The sequence below is a fragment of the Ceratotherium simum genome, chromosome 4, assembly GCF_057802395.1.
Source record: "Ceratotherium simum simum isolate JZ-2026a chromosome 4, ASM5780239v1, whole genome shotgun sequence".
Taxonomy (NCBI): domain Eukaryota; kingdom Metazoa; phylum Chordata; class Mammalia; order Perissodactyla; family Rhinocerotidae; genus Ceratotherium; species Ceratotherium simum.
The window spans coordinates 42,279,375-42,297,483 of record NC_141903.1 but is presented as its reverse complement, the minus strand read 5'-3'; the positions used below and the strand labels follow the sequence as shown (position 1 = coordinate 42,297,483).

The 18,109-nt window shown below is 55.5% G+C and overlaps 1 protein-coding gene across 3 annotated transcripts in view; it reads right to left on the bottom strand.

Moving 5' to 3' along the window:
- The window catches only part of SEPTIN8 (septin 8), a 25,423-nt gene extending 7,314 nt beyond the window's left edge, over positions 1-18,109 (bottom strand). The window contains exons 1-9 of one of the 3 annotated variants that reach the window (XM_004420207.3): positions 17,884-18,109; positions 6,574-6,694; positions 5,345-5,540; positions 4,809-4,995; positions 3,635-3,796; positions 2,973-3,069; positions 2,585-2,753; positions 2,236-2,368; positions 1,916-2,106 (exon numbers count right to left, since the gene is read on the bottom strand). In XM_004420207.3, the coding sequence (XP_004420264.1) occupies positions 1,916-2,106; positions 2,236-2,368; positions 2,585-2,753; positions 2,973-3,069; positions 3,635-3,796; positions 4,809-4,995; positions 5,345-5,540; positions 6,574-6,694; positions 17,884-17,913 (1,286 nt within the window). In that variant the 5' untranslated portion in view covers positions 17,914-18,109. The remainder of the gene's footprint in view (positions 1-1,915; positions 2,107-2,235; positions 2,369-2,584; positions 2,754-2,972; positions 3,070-3,634; positions 3,797-4,808; positions 4,996-5,344; positions 5,541-6,573; positions 6,695-17,883) is intronic. The other 2 variants (XM_014796142.2, XM_004420208.3) reach the window with 2 other exon arrangements.

Here is an 18,109-nt window from a genome sequence, read left to right as displayed (position 1 = left end):
CCCACACTGCTCCTCAGACCCTGACCTGGCCACAGGTCCTTGTCTTCAGTTTCTGAGTGGTTTCTCCATAGCTTATTTCCTAGGGGACTCTGCCTGCCTCCTCTTTAACAAGATGGCCTGGAACAAGATGGCCTAGGACAAGCTGGCAGGAAGCAGGGCAAAGTCACTTTGGGTACCAGCACCTGGGTCATAGACCTACACACCCCTTTCCAGGAGAAACCAGATTGCTGAGCCACTAGCTTGAAAACCACACAGGTTCCAATTCACAGAGCCCCACACTCACCAAGCCAAGAGCTGGACATGGACCAGGGCTGGAAGCAAATGCAAAACAGTGGGGAAATTCACATTGCTGAGGTGAGTGTGGGGTGGGGTCCTCCCTGGGTACAGGCAGGGGCTCATCTGTCCCAGCATTGCCAGCAGCTTGGGTGAGGCCACCAGTCAGCAGGATGGAGGAGACTACAGAAAGGATGAGGGTCTGTCTCAAAGCAGAGGAATGAGAACTAGCAGCCAATCCCTAAATGCCCGGCTTTGTCCCCCTGGCCTCTCCCAGGGAGAAGCCCTTTAAGTTTCTTTTCCTTAGATGTGCCTGTGGCTCTGTGCATGTGTGTCCGGGGACTGTGTATGTTGGCAGATATGTGCCTGCGTCTGTATGAGATGGGGCAGGAGAGAGGGTAAGACAGCGAATGTGTACCTGTATGTGTGTGCATGAGTGTGTGCGTGTTAGGGAATGTAATACTGGGGGACAGAGGGAGTGCTAACACCAGAAGCAGCATCCCAGGGCCACACCTATGCAATGCATGGCCCTAACCACAACGTTCCACTGCCACCAAGGAAGGAAGGGCCCGGGCACACACATTCCCAAACATTCCAGAAGGCAATGAAATTTCCAAGGATCCCAAGAAAGAGGACCAATATGGGTACACCTGCTTAGTTCCTAATTTGGCAAGAGGAAGAAGGTACCCGACACAGGCCAGGGGCAGGGAGAAGCAGGGATGGATGAGATCCCCACAGTGTGATGTGGCTGGGATGCTGAATGAAGTGGAATGGGAGAGGGAGATCCCCAGGAGCCAGGGCATCTGGACCCAGCTGAGTGCGGAAACAGGCTATGAAAAACGCCACGGGAAAGTGACTCAGAGTTGCCCCCACCTGGCCAATACGTTGACTGCACTCCTGAGGCTGGGAAAAGCCTCCTTGCTGTCCTCTATCATTCTCTCTCTTCCGAGTCTGCTCTCCGGAGGAACAACTCCAACCTCTACTTGAGGGCAACCCCTCTCCAGAGCAGGACTCACAGAGCCCCTACAGGGAACTGCTGTCCTTCCTTCAGCCAGGCAGTGATCACAGTGTCCAGGGGGTCAGTGCTGGCTGGGCTCAAGTCTCCACTATTCTCACTCACCACCTGCCGGCCACTATGTGCCCCACGTCCACCACCTCAGAGACTGAGGGGGATGCAGCATAGCTGTCCAAGCAGAACCCACAGGAGCTTTTAGAATCTGTCTGGAAATGCTGCCACTCTCCTGGCCTGAGAGACCTTCCCTGGGACCCCTCCACCCTCTCAGGGGCCACTCCCTGCCTGTGTGGCCCAGCCTTCAGCTCTTGAGGGGACTGCAGAAGAACGAAGAGAGAGAGAGAGAGAGAGAGAGAGAGAGGTGGGGGGGGAGGCAGGTCACTTGTGCAAGAAAGTGCATGAATACAAGATAGTGCATGGACACTTGTATCTTGATCAAGATCACTAGTGAAAGAAAAATAAAAGTGAGCGAGAATGAGGCAGGAAAGCAAGTGAAATGAGAGAGCAAAATGGTGAAAAAGTGAAAGAGAGCAAGAGTGAGTGAGAACGAAAGTAGGACCCGAGAGCAGGACAGAGTGAGCGCCCAGGGGAGAGCAAGAGCCAGCGCAGGCCAGGGAGCCCGCCACCTACTTCTTCTTGTCCTTGTCCTTCCTCAGAGGCTGCTGCGAGGTGGCATGCAAGGCCTGAGACTGCAGGGCCTCCACCGCATCCTTCCTGCGGTTGAAGGCGTTGGTCTCCTCCTCCAGTTCCCGGCGCTTTTCCTCCACCTTGCGCTTCTCCTCCTGGTGGACCCGCTTAAGGTGCTCAAACTTCTCGTGGAGCTGGGAGCAAAAGGTGAGGGAGCCCGGGCTTCCGTGTGGGCCGGGAAGGTGCCCAGGCCCTCCTGTTGCCCAGCCAGGCCCTGCCCTCCCTCACTTGGCCTCACCACAATCCCCCAGCCTGGCACTAACCTCCCTTTCCTTCTCCTTCAACTCCAGCTCTGTCTCCTTCACTTTGTTGACAAACATCTGCCTCATTTCTTCCTCCTTCCTCTGCAGCTCACTCAGGAACTCCTTCCTCTTGGCCTCGTATGTCTCTTGCAGGCTGTGGAGACCCATGAACAGAGGCCAAGTGTGGGATTTTGGTGGGATGGGGTAGGGCAGAGCCAGAGAAGTGGAATCACATGGGCACGGGGGGCAAGAGGATGCTGGGGTCCCAGCAGCCTCTCTCCCTGGCTCACTAGACCCCAGAAGCAGATGCCAGTGTGGCAAGTCTGGCTATGGCTGTGAACACAGGCTCACTCCCTGTGCAGGCTGTCACCTGAAGGGCTGGCTGTCACCGTCGCTGTCCTGGAAGCCCATCTCCTCCAACTTGCAGCGCCGGTAGAGCTCGTAGTGCCGACTGTGGGTCTGCTCGCGGAGGTCCTCCATGTTCACCCGGATCAGCATCTCCCGCAGCTTCACGAAGTCACAGTGATTCTCGTTCTCCACTGCAAGCAGAGGGTGCGTGGGCGTCAGGCAGGCACACAGATGGGCATGGGGAGGACAGGGCTTAGGACAGTGGTCAGAGTGCTAGAGGCCGACTCCAGAGGCAGGGCAGGTAACACATGGGTACAGGGAGGACACAGGACAGGGCTACAGGCAGCAGGACAGGACAGGGGCTGAGTTCAGGCCCCCAGCTGGGGATGTGTGCTCCCCACCACACTCACCCTGCACCACTCCCCAAGGGTACTGCCGTGCTCGGACCAGCTTGTTGCCCACCTTCACCTCCTCAGTGCTGCCCACCACGGCAAAGGGCAGGTGTGCCTGGAAAGGGGCCCACATATGTGTGAGCACTAAGCTGACACAGCTAACAGACCCTCCCTCACTGCCCCTGGGCCCCAAGGAGGGTTGCCCAGACCTGAACAAAGCCTGGCCAGATTCTCACTTCCTGGCTGTCTTTTTGAGAAGTATCCTGGGACCTCCAAAAGGGGAGTGGGCTGAACCTGCAACCCCCCTTCCTCAAGTTCTAGGGTGTTCTTGCAGCCCTTGGGCTCCCCAGGGGCCATTAGAAGCTCCCTCAAAGGCCCTGTGGGCCTGGCTCCCTTCTAAGCTCCCAGCCTGCCATCCTGCCTGCTCACTCCTACAGGTTTCAGGTCCCCACCCTGAGTCCATATCTTGTGAAACTTAACCCTGAGGAAGCCGCAGTACCAGCACTATACCCAATTCCCACAGGACATAGGACTGGCTGGCTCCCAGATGCCCACTCATCTGTCCTGGAGAAGCTAAGGCTGGAATCCTGGGGACCGAGAGTCTCCTGGGGCTGTCAGAGGTCTGTGCCGGCTCCAAGCCCTCTGGCCCCAGAGTCCCGAGGCCCTTGCCCAACGCTCACATTCATGACTGCGTTAATCTCGGCAACAGCCTCGTCATCAGTGGGAAACTGGTAGATCTGGACTCCATTGCTGACCAGCTCGCCCATGATCTTGATCTTGAACTTGTGGAGCTCACTCTTGGAGATGGTATCAGCCTTGGCGATGATGGGAATGATGTTCACCTGCCAGGATCAGGGGAGTGAGGGTAGCAGGTTAGTTGCTCCCTGACTGTGGACAGCCTGCCCAGGCCACGTCCCTGGACAGAGAGGCAGGAAGCCAGAGAGATGGAGCTGTTGCTCCCATGTGTAGTCCCGGCCTGAACCCAGCCACCTGGGGCCATTCTGATGTGTTCTAACAATCAGCTGCAGTGCTTCTTACAGCCCTGGTTCCTCCAAACTACCATCCAGCCCCAAAATTAGTCCCCTGGGCATACCCACCTTTGACCCAGAGTGCTCTGAAGGTCTTAACTGGCCTGGGGCCTGACAGAAACAGCAGCAGGGGCTCAGGTAAGATGACCCACCAGCAGTAGCCACAGGAAGACCTCAAAATCTCCCAGGCCAAGGGTATCCCATTTTTCACAGTGAAAATTGATGCCCGAGACGGGGACAGCAGTCATGTGAGAGCTGACAGGTGACTGTGGGGCCCCACACCCTCCAGGACCCCAAGCCCTTCTTGTCACCCCCACGAAGCTCCCCTCTCAATACCCACTCCTCGTTCACCTTCAGTTCTGGGCCTTAATTCTCCTCTCTCTAGGGGGCTCAAGAGGACCCCAAGGGAAATCCAGCAGGAAGACAAGGGAAGTGAAGGGAGCAGAGGAACCAGGAACTGAGGGAGAGAGAATGAGCAGAGAACTGGGACACTCTGGGGAGAGGGTCAGAGGGTCGAGGAGGAGGGGGAGAGGTAACTATAGGGGGTGGAGGTTGAGAAGAAGAATAGATTCAGCTGGAATGAAAGGGGCTCAGGGCCAGATCCAGAGGACAGAGCTCTGGAGAAAGAGCCCAGAGCAATGGGGGCCCGCTGGAACAGTAGGGACAGATACAAGAGAAAATATAGAGGAGACCAAGCCAAAGAGCTGTCTGCAAGTCCCCAACCAGCAGAGCCCCTGAGGACCATAGTGGACAGTCACACTGCAGCCACCACACCCCACCTCAATGGAGGACCGTGGAGCCCATGGAACAAGTTGGGGGGGTATACCTTGCTGTCTAGTTTCTTCATGGTCACCAGATCGAGGGACTTGAGGGAGTGCCCTGTGGGCGTGATGAAGTAGAGGCATACGTGGATCCTCGTGTCGTGGTAGTCAAAGAGCGAGCGGCGGATCTTCAGCTCCTCCTGCAGATAGTTTTCAAACTGCGCATCGATGTAGTCGACTATGGGCCTGTAACTACAGACAGCTCCATCACCTAGGAGGCAGGCAGCTGAGCGGCAACATGTGGGGCTTGGAGCCAAGCCAGGCTGCCCACCAGCCTTCTCTCTGTAGGAACAAACAGCTTCTACCTGGGGATCCCTGTCTGGGTACACGTGGTTGACTTCTTCTCCTGGCCCCCCAAGGGGTCCTCAGGACCTCAGATATTCCCCAAGAGGCTCTCCTCTGGCCCCTATGGAGTGTGGGGCTTGGTTATTCGTATGGGGGCAGCTCAGAGTGAGGAGTGCTTGGGCAGAGTGTTAGAACCAAGGCCAACATGGGTGGGATGGGGATGAGACTAGGCGGGGCCACCCTTCCTGCCTCTTGCCTCTCATCTTTATTGATCTGATCCCCGAAGCCCACAGCATCCACGATGGTCAGCTTGAGCTGCACGTTGCTCTCTTGGAGGTCGTAGGTCTGGGGCCGCAAGTGCACACACTCCTCATGGTGACTGGCTTCCTCAGTCTCGAAGGTCGTGTTGAAGAGCGTGTTCATCAGCGTGGACTTGCCAATGCCAGTCTCCCCTGGGGAGTGGGGAATGGAAGGAAGGGGATGTCAAAGGCTGGCACTGGGGCTGTCCCTGGCTGTTGGCTAGGCTGGGTGGGGCTAGGCTGGGTGGGTGCCTGAACACCCTCACCCTCCATACAAGAGAGAGGGGCAGGCCTCCTACTCCATCCCTCACTGGCCCCATCCCCAGGAATCACCCCTTCTCAGTGGTCTCAGAGAAAAATGTGTGGAAGAAAGAGCCAAAAGGCTGACTTGGACATAAGACATGGCTATGTGGGATGTATCAGATGTTTCCTCAGGGAGTGGGGAAGAGGCAGAGCCAGGCAGCTGTGAGACACCACTGGACATTGGCCGCTGCTGGCCTCAATGGGACTCAGTCACCTGCTCTGCACGCCATCCCTCCTGGGCCAAGGATGGTCATGGGGCCAGCAGGGCCAGGGTCTGAAGCCACCAGTGTTTTGGCCCACCTGCCCTGGGTGGCTCCAGCTCCATGTAGCTTTAACTAGGGGTGTTCAAGGTAGGCTGCTTCCTGAGGGACACCCACAGCCTGGCAGATGTCAGGACTTGGGCATCTGTGGAGGGTCTGGCAAAGTTCTTTGTGCCTCTAGGAGCCTCAGGCCCTGAGGCACATGGAATCCTCCCTGTTTGGAGCTGTATTTGCTCAGATGTGTGTTGGAGCTCTTACTACACAACATTGCAATGAAGGGAGAGTACTGTTTACCATAGTGTCCTTGACATACAGTAGGAATAACAGTAAATGTTTTTTAAATAAACAAATGAATCTAAACCTCTGTGATAAACACTCTCAGTTTATATGCCTAATCCTGTTTACACTTCACGGCAACTCTGAGTCAGGCCCTGGCTCCAACTCTGCCCTTGACCCTGGCAGATATACCAACCAAAGCCTCGTCCTGATCCCAGAAGTGTCGCTCCGCCTGGGAGGTCCCCTCGCAGCTCGACAGGTGGCCAGAGCAGCAGCGCCCCATCTCCCAGAAGGCCCTCATCGGTGCTCTGTCTGAGGCTGCCCCCCGGCCAGGCCATGACACTCACCCACACAGAGAATGTTGAAGCTGAAGCCCTGAGTGACCGACTTGCTGACCAGCTGGTCAGGGAGGCTGTCGAAGCCCACGTGGCCGCCCAGGGAGAGGCTCCGGGGCTCTGGCTCTGCATTCTGCCAAGAGAGAAACAGAGCGAGGCACTGAGCCCACCGGGGAAGAGAAGCCAAGTAGGCGGGAGGCTAAACATGGGTCAACCGCCCCCCCTCCTTGTCTAAATTCTCAGCAAATCTCAGGATACAACCTGAGTGCACCAGAGCTCCAACTCCAGGCCAAGTCTCCACAGAGGGAGCACAATGGGCCTCAGGGCCCCAGAATTCATCTTGGGAAAAGGCCCTTTCACCCAAGGTTCTGCTCCTCCTGGACTGACGAGGGATGCCTAGGCCTGGGGCATCTCTTGGCACTGACGGCCGCAGGACCTATGACTGCTACCCCTGACAGCTCACCTGTCCTCTTGCCCACGAGGAGGCCCCAGATGGTCCCTGGATCTTAAAAATTTCAAGAGGCCAAGATTGGACTGTGTATATTCTTGCGGCACCCCCAGCTCCAGGCCTCACAGACCCTCCTACTGAAGCAGGATTCAAGCAGAGGCAGGTCTGGCCCGGCCTCCTTGCATTCGTGCTCCATCAGGGGGCCTCCCCCATCAGGTTGGGCTCACGATCCTCCACATGCACCCCTTGCTCCTCACACACCCAAGCATGGAATGCACACACAGGCCCTGCTATAGGGGCCGGCACTCACTCGGACCCACCACTGGGTCTCAATGCCGGTCTCCGAGGCCTCCTCTCTGGGGTTCTCTAGGGACTCCCAGGCTCTGGCTCATGCCACCCTCCCACCCCTACCTCCACCCCCACTCCCACTCCCACCCCAGCCCTGGCTGTTTAGACAGAGGATTCCGGATGAAAATATGGAGGCCTGGCTTTAGCAGAGAGGCGAGCGGCAGGTCCTGAGTGAGCTGGGGCCACCGGAGCTGGCCCACAGCACTATAAAAAGAAACCACCAGGACTCGAAGCAGAGGGTCAAGGTCGGACTCCAATTTGTGTGGATGGTTTCTCCCGTTTCCCTGGGAATGGGGTAAAATGCTCTGAGGGAAAGTTCCCAGGCCCAGCCTTCCCGCCTTTGGCCCCTCTCAAGGGCAAGCCCCAGACAGCTCCATGTTGGGCAGAAACATGCCTCCTCCATTCCAAGCCCCTCTGCCCTGGCTGCCAGGTAGAAAGAGCAAGGACAGGAAAGGGCAGTGGGTCTGAGTCTCAATCTGCCATCCTGCCCACAGCTCCAGAGGGGAGGAAACAGGCCCAACTGAAGACAGCCCCAGGGGCTATTGATTAGGACCATGGCAGCCTTTATGCCAACATGGATACCGGCACAGTGGGCAGAGGGAGGCTCAGGACCAGACGCAGGGCCCTGGCTCCCTGCCCTCCTGCAGAAGGATCAGTACCTGAGCTCTCCCTGACCTCTCTGCAGCCACAGCCTGTGGCCTCAGCCTGAACCCCTCCAACCATTCTTTCCTCCCAACCACATCCCCCTGGCACCCAAACCCAACCTTCTCTTCTCCACTAACTATGCCCATCTCCCCCCCCCCCCCCCCGCCCCTGGGCTCAATCATTGTAGCTCTGCACTGATGATTCCCAAGTGTGTGTGCTGGCAGCCTAGACCCCATGTGACTCCTCTGGGTAGTTCTACTATCCCCTCAAAGAAGGTGGGGTCACCCCTAAACCTGCTTTCTCAATGACCCTCTCTCAACAGAGCCTCTGTTCTTACAGCCAACCTTTTCCCCCTATCCACCATCCCCAGGGCATCATGTCACAACCTCCCCACTCAAGCCCAAGTCTCCCCCGGGCTGCAAACATAACCCAACAGAGAGGCCCCAAAGGCAGCTTCCTCTCTCTGGAGCTCACATCAAAAACAGTAAATGGAGCACACGATGTTCTGGTCCAAAGCCCCTAGCATGGCACTGCGGGCCCTCCACTGTCTGAGGCCTTGCTTGCAGGCTCGGTTCCCACCCAGCTAGTTTCCTCTGAATTCACTTTACAAACTCAGCCCCTTCCCTGGGCTCCAGAGCTCCCTCTCCCTTTTCTCTGGCACCTGCTCTGACCTGGCTCCTAAGTGCTGACATTCCAGACCCCTCACTTGGCTGTGACCCTATTTCCTTGCACTATTAGTTGTCCTTTTTTATGCATCCTGGTTCTCCAACTCTTCCAAAAGCTCCTCAGAGTTGGCTGCAGGCTGGGGGAGCTCAAGATTTCCACCCTTCCCACCCTCCCACCACTATGCCCCGCGTGCTAGACAACACTACCATTCATAAATTACTGAACACCATCTTCAACTGCTACGGCATCAGGGACATCTGCCCACCTCACACAGAGCTTCATTATTGAGTCTCTGTTCCACCTGCTCCTGGCAGCTTGAGGATCAAATGGAGGACAGAATAGTCAGTCTAGAGCTTTCTTCTTTTCAGGCTAGACTGAAAATCTCCAAAATTGAAGGCATACTGTGCTTGCAGAGAAGGCTATGTGTTTATTCATCCTCTTCTTCCAAGGGTGACACAATCAGGATGCAATCCAACATCCTGTAGTCTGCCGCCAAAACCCACCCAGTCAGCTGTGTCTGGAAACCACACATGCGCGCACACACTTGCACACACACGCACTCCACTGCAGAGTACTTGCACAGAAACAGAAGCCATCCTATTCTTGAGTTTCCCCCACTTTCTCACAGTTCCAGGCTCCAAAGGCTAAGAGCAGCACTCGGGTCTCACATAAGTCCACCTATCTACGCTCAGCAAGCCCTGCCTGCCTTCGCTCACACAGCTCAGCTCTCTCTGCCGAAGAAGTGTGTGGAGTCCAGGGAGGTCTTCATCCCCAGGTTGTTGCCCAGGCTGCACTCTGTCACGCCAGGGGCCACAGACCTGGGGCAATCAATGCCTTCAGGAGCCTCTGGGACCGGGAGTGTCAATCTCCAGAGCATGTGCACACACACAGGTACACACAGAAGAAGGGCCACTGGTCCTGATGGGGATAGAGTGTTGTTCCCTGGTCTCAGGAGACTGATCTGAACTCCCGGCTCTACTGAGGTGTGACTCTCACTAAGGCCAGCCTCCCTGATCCTATATTTGCCATCAACAACACGTGATCCAAGGTGCACCGCTCACTCCAAGGTGCCCGCCTCAGGCGTCTCTGCTGACCTGCGTGGGGTCTCAGCCTAGGACGAGCCAGCAGCCTCCATAGCACCACTGGCACATCTTAGCTACCACCACTCAGAAAGAAACTTCAGGTCTCCCACTGGCTACCTGGCTACCAGCCCTGCAACTTGGCAGGTAAGGCCTCAACTCCAACTCCGGGGGTGGTTCCTAATAGTCCCGAGCCAATCAGCCTGATCCCACAATTGGTTTCATGTCTAGGCAAGTGACCCAGGTGGAACCTTTACAACCATCTTGTCACCATCAGGGGAGATAGCCTAAGCCTGAAGCCAACTTACGGAGGATGGCAGAGCCAAGGACATCACAGAGGAGAGAGAGCCAGGGTCTGCCCTACCTCTGGGCTTTTCCCTTTACCCCTGGCCATTTCTCCCTTTACTGCTTAAGCCAGTTGAGTGGGGCTATCTAGTACCCGCAACTAAAAGCATCTTGACTGCTAGTCTCCAAAGTAGAACTCTCTGGGTGCAGAGGAAGAGCGAGATAGCAAGGAGAGCAAGGACAGGGAAGGAAGGAAAAAGTGTGGCAAGTAGTCTCAGTGTTTACAACCAAAGGAAGGAATGGATGTCAAATGACGACACCAGCACCTCGCTGAGGACCACGCTGTGTGAACTGAGCCAAGTGATTCACAGTCTCCTACAGAGTCCTTCTCCACCCTGGGGGGCAGACACCATTATTATTCCCATTTTACAGGTCAGGAAACTGAGGTGCACAGAAGCTAGAGAACTAATCCGGGCAGAGCAGGGATTTGAGAGCTGCCAAGCCGTTGCCCCAAACCACTCTGCTCTACTGCCTCCCCTACTCTTACAAGGCTCCTGACTCAGTCAGTCAGTCACTCAATACACCGGGCACGTCTACTGTGTCTGCCACTGGGAGGGCTGCCAGTGAAAAGATGAGGACACTAGATCCTTGACGGGGCTCAGTCTAATTCGGTCTAAACCCAGACGGCTGTAGAGGCCAGGCAGGTACTGTAAATGGGGGAAGAGGAGCAGTATAGTAACAACGAAAACAATAGCTACCAATTATCAGTGCTCACCACGGTTGACTCAAACAATCTCATTTAGTCTGCACATCACCCTGTGGGGTAGGCTATAATATTATCCCCACTGAACAGAAGAGACAATTGAGGCACCAAGAGATTAAGTATCTGCCCAAGACCACACTGCTTAGGAGAGTGAAGCCTGGATCTGAATGGAGACAGTACGACTGCAAAACCCATGCTTCCAGCCACATCGCTCCGATGCCTGCTGAATAAAAGACTTGCTGACTTGGCCGAGTGTGGGGTCCCCCAGGGAGAAGCAGGAACAGTGGGGCACTGCAGAGCCTGTGCTTGGTCCATGATGGCCATGGTTGTGCAACTCTAGCCAACTATGGGAATATAGGCCTATTGTTGCCAAATCTTCCAGTTTTTCAAGAGACTCCAGAAATCTAGATTTTTATGTGAAACCCCCCAATTTTTAAAAGTTGGCACCCAATACAAATTGAGAATACCATGAGGGCCCAACAAAACATGTTGGGGGTTGGACCTGGCCCATGGCCTGACAGTCTGCAACCCCACATCTGGTAGGAGAGTGAGCCGGAAGTACAATACAACCACGTCTCCATTCTTGGGGCATGGAGACCATAGAAGACTGCTCTGAGGGAGGAACCTTCAGGCTGTACAACTTAACTCAGACCCTGGTGAGAGGTGGACCCAGCTGCTTCTGGCCCTTGCACACACCCAGCTTCCTGGGGTGCCGGCTCAGGGGGCTCTAACTGTCCTCAAAGCTCCAGGACAGAGAGTCCGCAGCTCTGAGCTCTACACACACAATGAGAAACTCCACAGGACCATTATCCCCTCTCTAATCACTAACAAGCTTTTGGCTCCTAAGCCAGGTCCCAGGCTTCTGTGTCATCATTTCTTTGGCACATCAAAGACAACAACCAAAATAATAACTGCTCAGGCCAGCTACGTTCCTCCATGCCCGGCTGTCCAGAACAAAGCGGAGAATGGCATTTTGTTCTGCAGCCCAGTGGATAACTAGGAGATCCTTTTCCTGACCAGGAAACGCTCTGTCTGAGCCTTCTGGAGCAGCCCTAATTGCCAGCAAAGAGGAGCTGCCCTTTTTACCAAGAAGAGAGGTGGGTTTTGGAGAAAAACCATGTCTCACGGCTTGCCCACACAAAAACAGGATTTTATCCAGAAGGAATTGGAAATCTGCTGAATGTCTGAACCAACAGAGGCAAGGAAGCTGTGAGTGAATAAAGAACCCTGAGATCAAACCTCCCAAACCAGGCTGGTTGTTAGGGTGGCAAGCAGAGAGGATACCCCACCATAAGTGTATTTGGTTCCTGAATTCTGGACAAAGAGCAGCCCTCCACCCCAGGCCTTCCACAGAGTTCTCTGGTGCCTTGGACTTCAGACACTTTTCTCCCCAAGGCTCCCATGCCTAGCACCCCCTGGCCTGAGCACTCGGACAGGCAGACAGGAAGCCCACTCCCCAGAAGTGCTCCAGCCCTTGGGGAGGCCCTATTAAGACATTGAGCCATGGACCCAGGAGTCATTGCACCACTGGGAGCCTTCTCCACACATGTTCCTGGCACAAACCACTCTACCCCCAGCTCCAGCTACTCTAAGCAGCCTGGGCCTTAAATAGCCAGAGCAGAGGCCTCTGGCCAGAACCCTGGTCAAAGCGCAACTGTCCTTGAGTCCGAGAGGAATCCTAGGAATTTTCCCAGGAAAGGCTTAGGCTCTGGTCCCAGGATTCCACAGCAAGCCTCTAAAGCCCAGGTCAGAGGTTACGGGAAATAACCAAAGGGATGCGTGTGTGGGAAGGCGGGGCTTGGAATGCTGCTACCCTGGGCAGCAGGAAGAACAGAGGCAGGATATACATGTCCCAAATCAAGAGGACACCTGGGAAACAAAAGTGTCTCTCTCCTAAGGCAGCAACAGAAACCTGAGAGAGGATACGAGCAGGGATCAACCTTCATGGCACCAGGATGGTGGCAGATGAGGTAATAATGGCAAGATGGCAGCTGGGCCCCAGGAGGAGGCCACCAGTCACTCTGGCAAGGCCAGTTATCCCCTCCCCCATCCTGGGAAGTGAAGGGACTTTGGGAGCAAAACTACTCCCAGAAGCCCAAGGCCACCCCATGCCCTGACCCCAATACTCCATTCTCTCTGCTTCCCTGTCTCACTAGGAGGCACTTTCCTCCCTTTTTCTGCAGAGACAGCCAGGGCTGCTGCTTAGTCATTTGGGATGGTTGGTTTCACACTTCTTATGTCAAAATCAGATTTCCAAGAAGCCAAGAGCATAATTACTGGTCTCTGGACCCACCCACCATACCCCAGGTCTAGGACACAGACACATTCTTGGGCTTTGTTGCACCGCCTGAGCGGGAGTGGTCCATCCCACCACTGAGCAGATGGAGAAAGCTCTCTGGGCCTCAGAGGGTGCTGGAACCCCAAGTGTTCATACTTCCCCACTTGGTTCAGGGACTCTGGCAGCAGCCCCACTGCCTTGCAGCAGGGAAAGCCACAAATGGTCTGGACATCACTAGAAGGACACAGCCTGTGTTCCACAGCAAATGAGACCCCACCCTTGGAAAGGGGAATGTGGGCAGCAAAGGTGACCTTGCCCTCCTCCAACCCCAGGATGGATGCCGGTGCTGGGACAGGGCAGAGAGATGTATGGGCACCAACAGGGGCCAGTAGAGGCTTGCGGCAGCACTGCTATACTTCTCTGTTGCTTTTCCCATTCACCGAGCACCAGGCAGAGTATCAGACTCACATCCAGGCCCCACAGCCAGGTCTGGTGAGTGGACTTGGGTCCATGTCCACAGCCCCTCCTGAACCCCAGATCCCAGGTGGCCCAAGCCCAAGAGGCCCCTCAAAGAGTAGCCAGCACCTGGCTCCACATTAGATAGGGGCCAGTAACCACCTGGAAGCCATATGTTTTGAGGAGCAAGATATCTAATTTGCCCCAAGACCACCCAGGGCAACCTTGGTTACAGCCAAGATGCCCCTTGCCTGTCCTCTACCACTTCTTCCCAGCCATGGTTCTTCACATGAGCCCTCAGGATACAGGTGGCTCCAGCAGAGAATGCCCAAGCTCAATCATGAGGGCATGCCAACCTTGGGGGGCATCCTTTTCCCAGGTAGATGTGTCTCCTTCCTGTCTGCACAATTCCACATCCGGTTGTTTGGCAAAACTTGTGCCTTAGGGGCCATGCATGGGGATCTCAGACCCAAACTGGCAGCATAGAGGCAGGAAGACTGAAGAGGCTGCAGGGGACACTCAGAGGCCAGCCAGCCCTCAGGCCCTTTGCTCTGTCATCCTGCAGCTGCTTGCTTCTGGTAGCTGGACCCGAGCCACAGAGACATTTGTGGTAGTTAGTTCCAATTATGCCCATCTTAGGGCTCAAAACTCAAAGGGCTCCACCCTGTCTGTCATCTCAAGGGGTACTTGGGTGCTGAGGTTGGTTCTCAGGCCCAAACTTGCCTATGACCAGAGTCTGCATCCTCATCCAACTGCGAGCTGCTGGCATCAACAAGGTGATGGGCACAAAACACAAAGCATCCAGCACCCTCCCTGCCATCCAAAGCTTTTGACAAAAGTCAGGCCCTGGGTTCCCAGCCTCCATCCATTCTCCCATCTTGTTGGCACTGTGGTCAGTCTCCTTCTTGCCACCTTCTCCATCCCTACCCTGGTCAGCCCCTTATTATGTGCTCCCTTGGATGACCAATGCCTTCCCACCATCCTCCCTGCTCTGACCCATTCCAATCAAGATCCCAGGAAGCCCTTCCTACAGTGAGTACCCACAGCATGGTACGATGCCCCTGAGGGAGGTAGGGTAGAGCAGATCCCCTCCCAGGGGAAGGGAGCAGAGCTGCAGCTATGCGGGTGGTGCTCACTTATGACCCCTCAACACCACCAGGCACTGAGAGCCGCACTGACGCTTTTCACTCAGCTCTCATTTCTCCTTCAGAACAGCTCAGCAAGGAGGTTACTGGCCATTTTTACAGGACAGGGAGACACCCCTCTGTGACAGAGCCCCACTCGGTGAGAGGGCTGCCTCCTACATCCCTTCCCACCAGCTCTTAATTCAGGGAGGGAATAGGCACTCCCTGGATAGCCTGCTTCTTGGGGAAGTGTCAAGATTACAGGGGTGACAACGGAAATGACAGATGGTGCTAGGATAAAGCAGAGATGGGGGGGTGCCTGCCTGGGAGGAATGCCAGGCATGAGGCTGCCATGCTGCACGCTTCTTCTCTTTCCCCCTCACTTCTCCACTTTCCTCTGGCCCTAAAGCCTCCCTCATCATGGAGTTACAACCTCACTCCATGAGATTCTGACAGGAGAAACCCAGGAGATGGCCCTTGTGGTCAAGAAACAGTAAACCCCAGAGTCTGGGACCCAGTGAGGAGGAGGAACAGAGCAAGAGTAGATAGGAGTCTGGCTGCCTAAGGAAGGCAAGAGGCAACAGAAACTCCCCAGAGGTTGTCCAGGAGATGTCCACCCTAACCCCATGGCTGATCTAGGCTTCAGCAGGGCCCAGCCAAGATGTAAAGGCTGCTGAGACTGTGGTGTTTACGTCATGCTATGTGGGGAATAGGAACCCAGCACACATTGACCTCAAAGTACAACTCAGTATGCCCATCGAAGCTCCAGGTTGATACAGTTCCCAGGCCCTCCAGGGCTGGTCTGACCACCAGGCTAGCCTGACGGGCCGTGTAGACCTGCCACAGCTCAATCAGTTCATAGCCTCATGGCCACTGCTTAATACCAAAGTCAACCCTAGGGCCGGGGAAACACCTAAGCATATCTTCAAACACGCCATAGACTGCAATTAACCTTCCACGAACTCTTTGAAGAATATCAATATGGTTGTGCCCATTTTAAAGCAAGATACAAAGAAGAAATGATTTTCCCAGGATGACAAGCCCAGAGAGAATAGAGTCTAAACTCCTAAATTCAGGTCAAACGCTACCCAAGGTCAAACGCCCAAATTCAACCCTGTCCAAGTCCTCCCAGGAGGCTGATGGCCCAGAGCATGGAAGGCATGAAAGGCATCCATCCATCCAACTTAACCTGGCACAGTAGCCAAGGCCCCTGAGCTCAGGCTGTATACCCTTACCTGAGTCCCCTCTACATGCCTCAGCCCACCACGGGGATAATACCCCAAATCCTCACAGAAATGGTCTAAGAGCAAACAGGGGAATCTGAGGGGAAGGGCTTTCCCAGCCCACCTCCTGGCAGTGCAGTGGGCCTCTCAGCTCAGGCTCTGAGGACAATCTCTGGACAAACAGTGATGGGAGCCCCTAGGGAGGGCGCCATGTAACAGAGCAAACTTGTTCTCTGCTGCCTTCTTACACAGAGCACCAGTCTTCACATCCACAAGGACATGAGGTATCATGTTCATTTTTTGTGTCCTTACCATGTGCCAGATACGGCTCTAAGTACTTCACCTGGATCCTCTCATTGAATCTTCCCAATAACCCTATGAGGGAGGTAACATTTTTATCCCATTATACAGATGAGAACACTGAGGGGTTAAATAACTTGCTTAAGGTCACATGGCCAACAAGTAGTAGTCTAAGACTCCTATCAGGCAGTCTGATTTTAGTTAGTCTACAAACCGCTCCCCCTGCAAAACCAGCTGTTAGAGCAACCTCTGGCCACAGACAGACGTATGACCCAGACACAACTTTCTGGTCAGCTGGACACAGAAAATGCACACAGACACGCACGCAGAGATGTGCAAACACTCACAGCTCTCTTGGCCTCCAGCTGATCGGTGGTCTGTTAGGATTCAGGTGCTGCCCTCCTCAGGGACATAAATTCCTATTTACAGTGCAGGGGTGAGGTGAACTTCTGATTCGCCCAACCTCTGAATCGGTTTCTCCTATATTTAAACTTACTTAACTGACACAGAGCCTCCTCCTCAATGGGAATAAAACACCCTAGTCTAGAAATTACGAAACCAACAGCTCCTGCTCCAAAATAGACCAACAAATGTATTTTCAGATTAAAGGGAAAATTTACATACATAAATTCAGATGACAGTATTTATAGCATTAATTATATAAGTCCTGGCTCCCTTATTTAGCCCCAGAACCAATTCCTTATCCATCTCATATTCAGCATTTCCCCCTCCCCTCAACAGCCCTGGGCCCTCCCTCCCCCTTCCCGAGGACTAGGGCCTCACATGCTGGCAAGAGGACACAGCTTCCTTCACTGTCACAGCCCAGCCTCCCAGACACACCCAGATCCAGCCTTAGACACCAGAGGACATGCAGACAAAATCCCCAAGAGGCCCCCCTCCCACGGAGTGAATTATAAAAACCTTTAGGAAGTTGGCTATTGGCCGGCTCAGGCCCAGAGAGACCCCTGTAGGGACCATCAGAGATGTTAGCCCTGCAGAAGGCACAGCCAGACTGAGGCCCAAACAACCATCCACTGGGCTGAATCCGTAATTCCTCCAATTCCTGGGGAATGGCTGCCTCAGACCGGATCACTGAGGCCAGACCTGCCTGGAATCGCACCCAGGATCCGGGCGCTTAGGTGAGGAATAGAGGTCGTGGGGAGAGGTGAGAGGTATGTGTTGGGAGATGGAGGGGGAAGGGAAAGTAGGCCCAGGGTCTTCAGGACTCAAGTCTGCAAGTGCCCTGAGCTCATTTGAGGGACTCCCTCGGATCCCTGGGGCTTCATCCTCACCGGCTGTGTCCATCCAGCAGCACCTGCACGGCTAGGAATCTCCCCAGCAGTACAGAAACATCCAGGGAGATAGGGGTCCGGAGTATCCCGGATCCTCCCTTCCGGCACACGGGGCTCCAATCTGTCCTTGCACCTGGCCAGAACTAGGCGCGTATTTATTTGCTCCTTCCCGCGAAAGGGGTCTGCTTCCCCTGCGCCCAAGGTGGGGCGACCCCGCCAGCCACCTGGCAAGGCGCCCCCGCCCAACGCCCCAGGACACCAGGCTAGTGCTGCGAAGAGCCCCCAAGCCGGCCCGGCGTCGAGGCCCGGCAGCGCGGCGCTGACAGCCCGGCTCGCGCCCCTGGCCAGCAGCAGGGCGGCCCCCTCCCCGCGCCCCGCGCCTCCCGCGCGCGCCGCGGCCCAGCAGAGCCCTCACCGGGAAGCGCTCCAGGTCCGTGGCCGCCATGGCGAGCTCTGCACCGCTCAGGCGGGTCGGGGCGAGCACCCGGGCCGCGACGGGGACAAGCCGGCTGCGGGACGCGCTCCGCCCGGGCGGCTGCGGCTGAATGGATCCAATATGGCCACTTCCTGGAAACTCCCCTTGGCGGCGGTGGCGGGAGAAGCCGCGGATCCGCACCCGCCCCCGCCCGCGGGACCGGCCT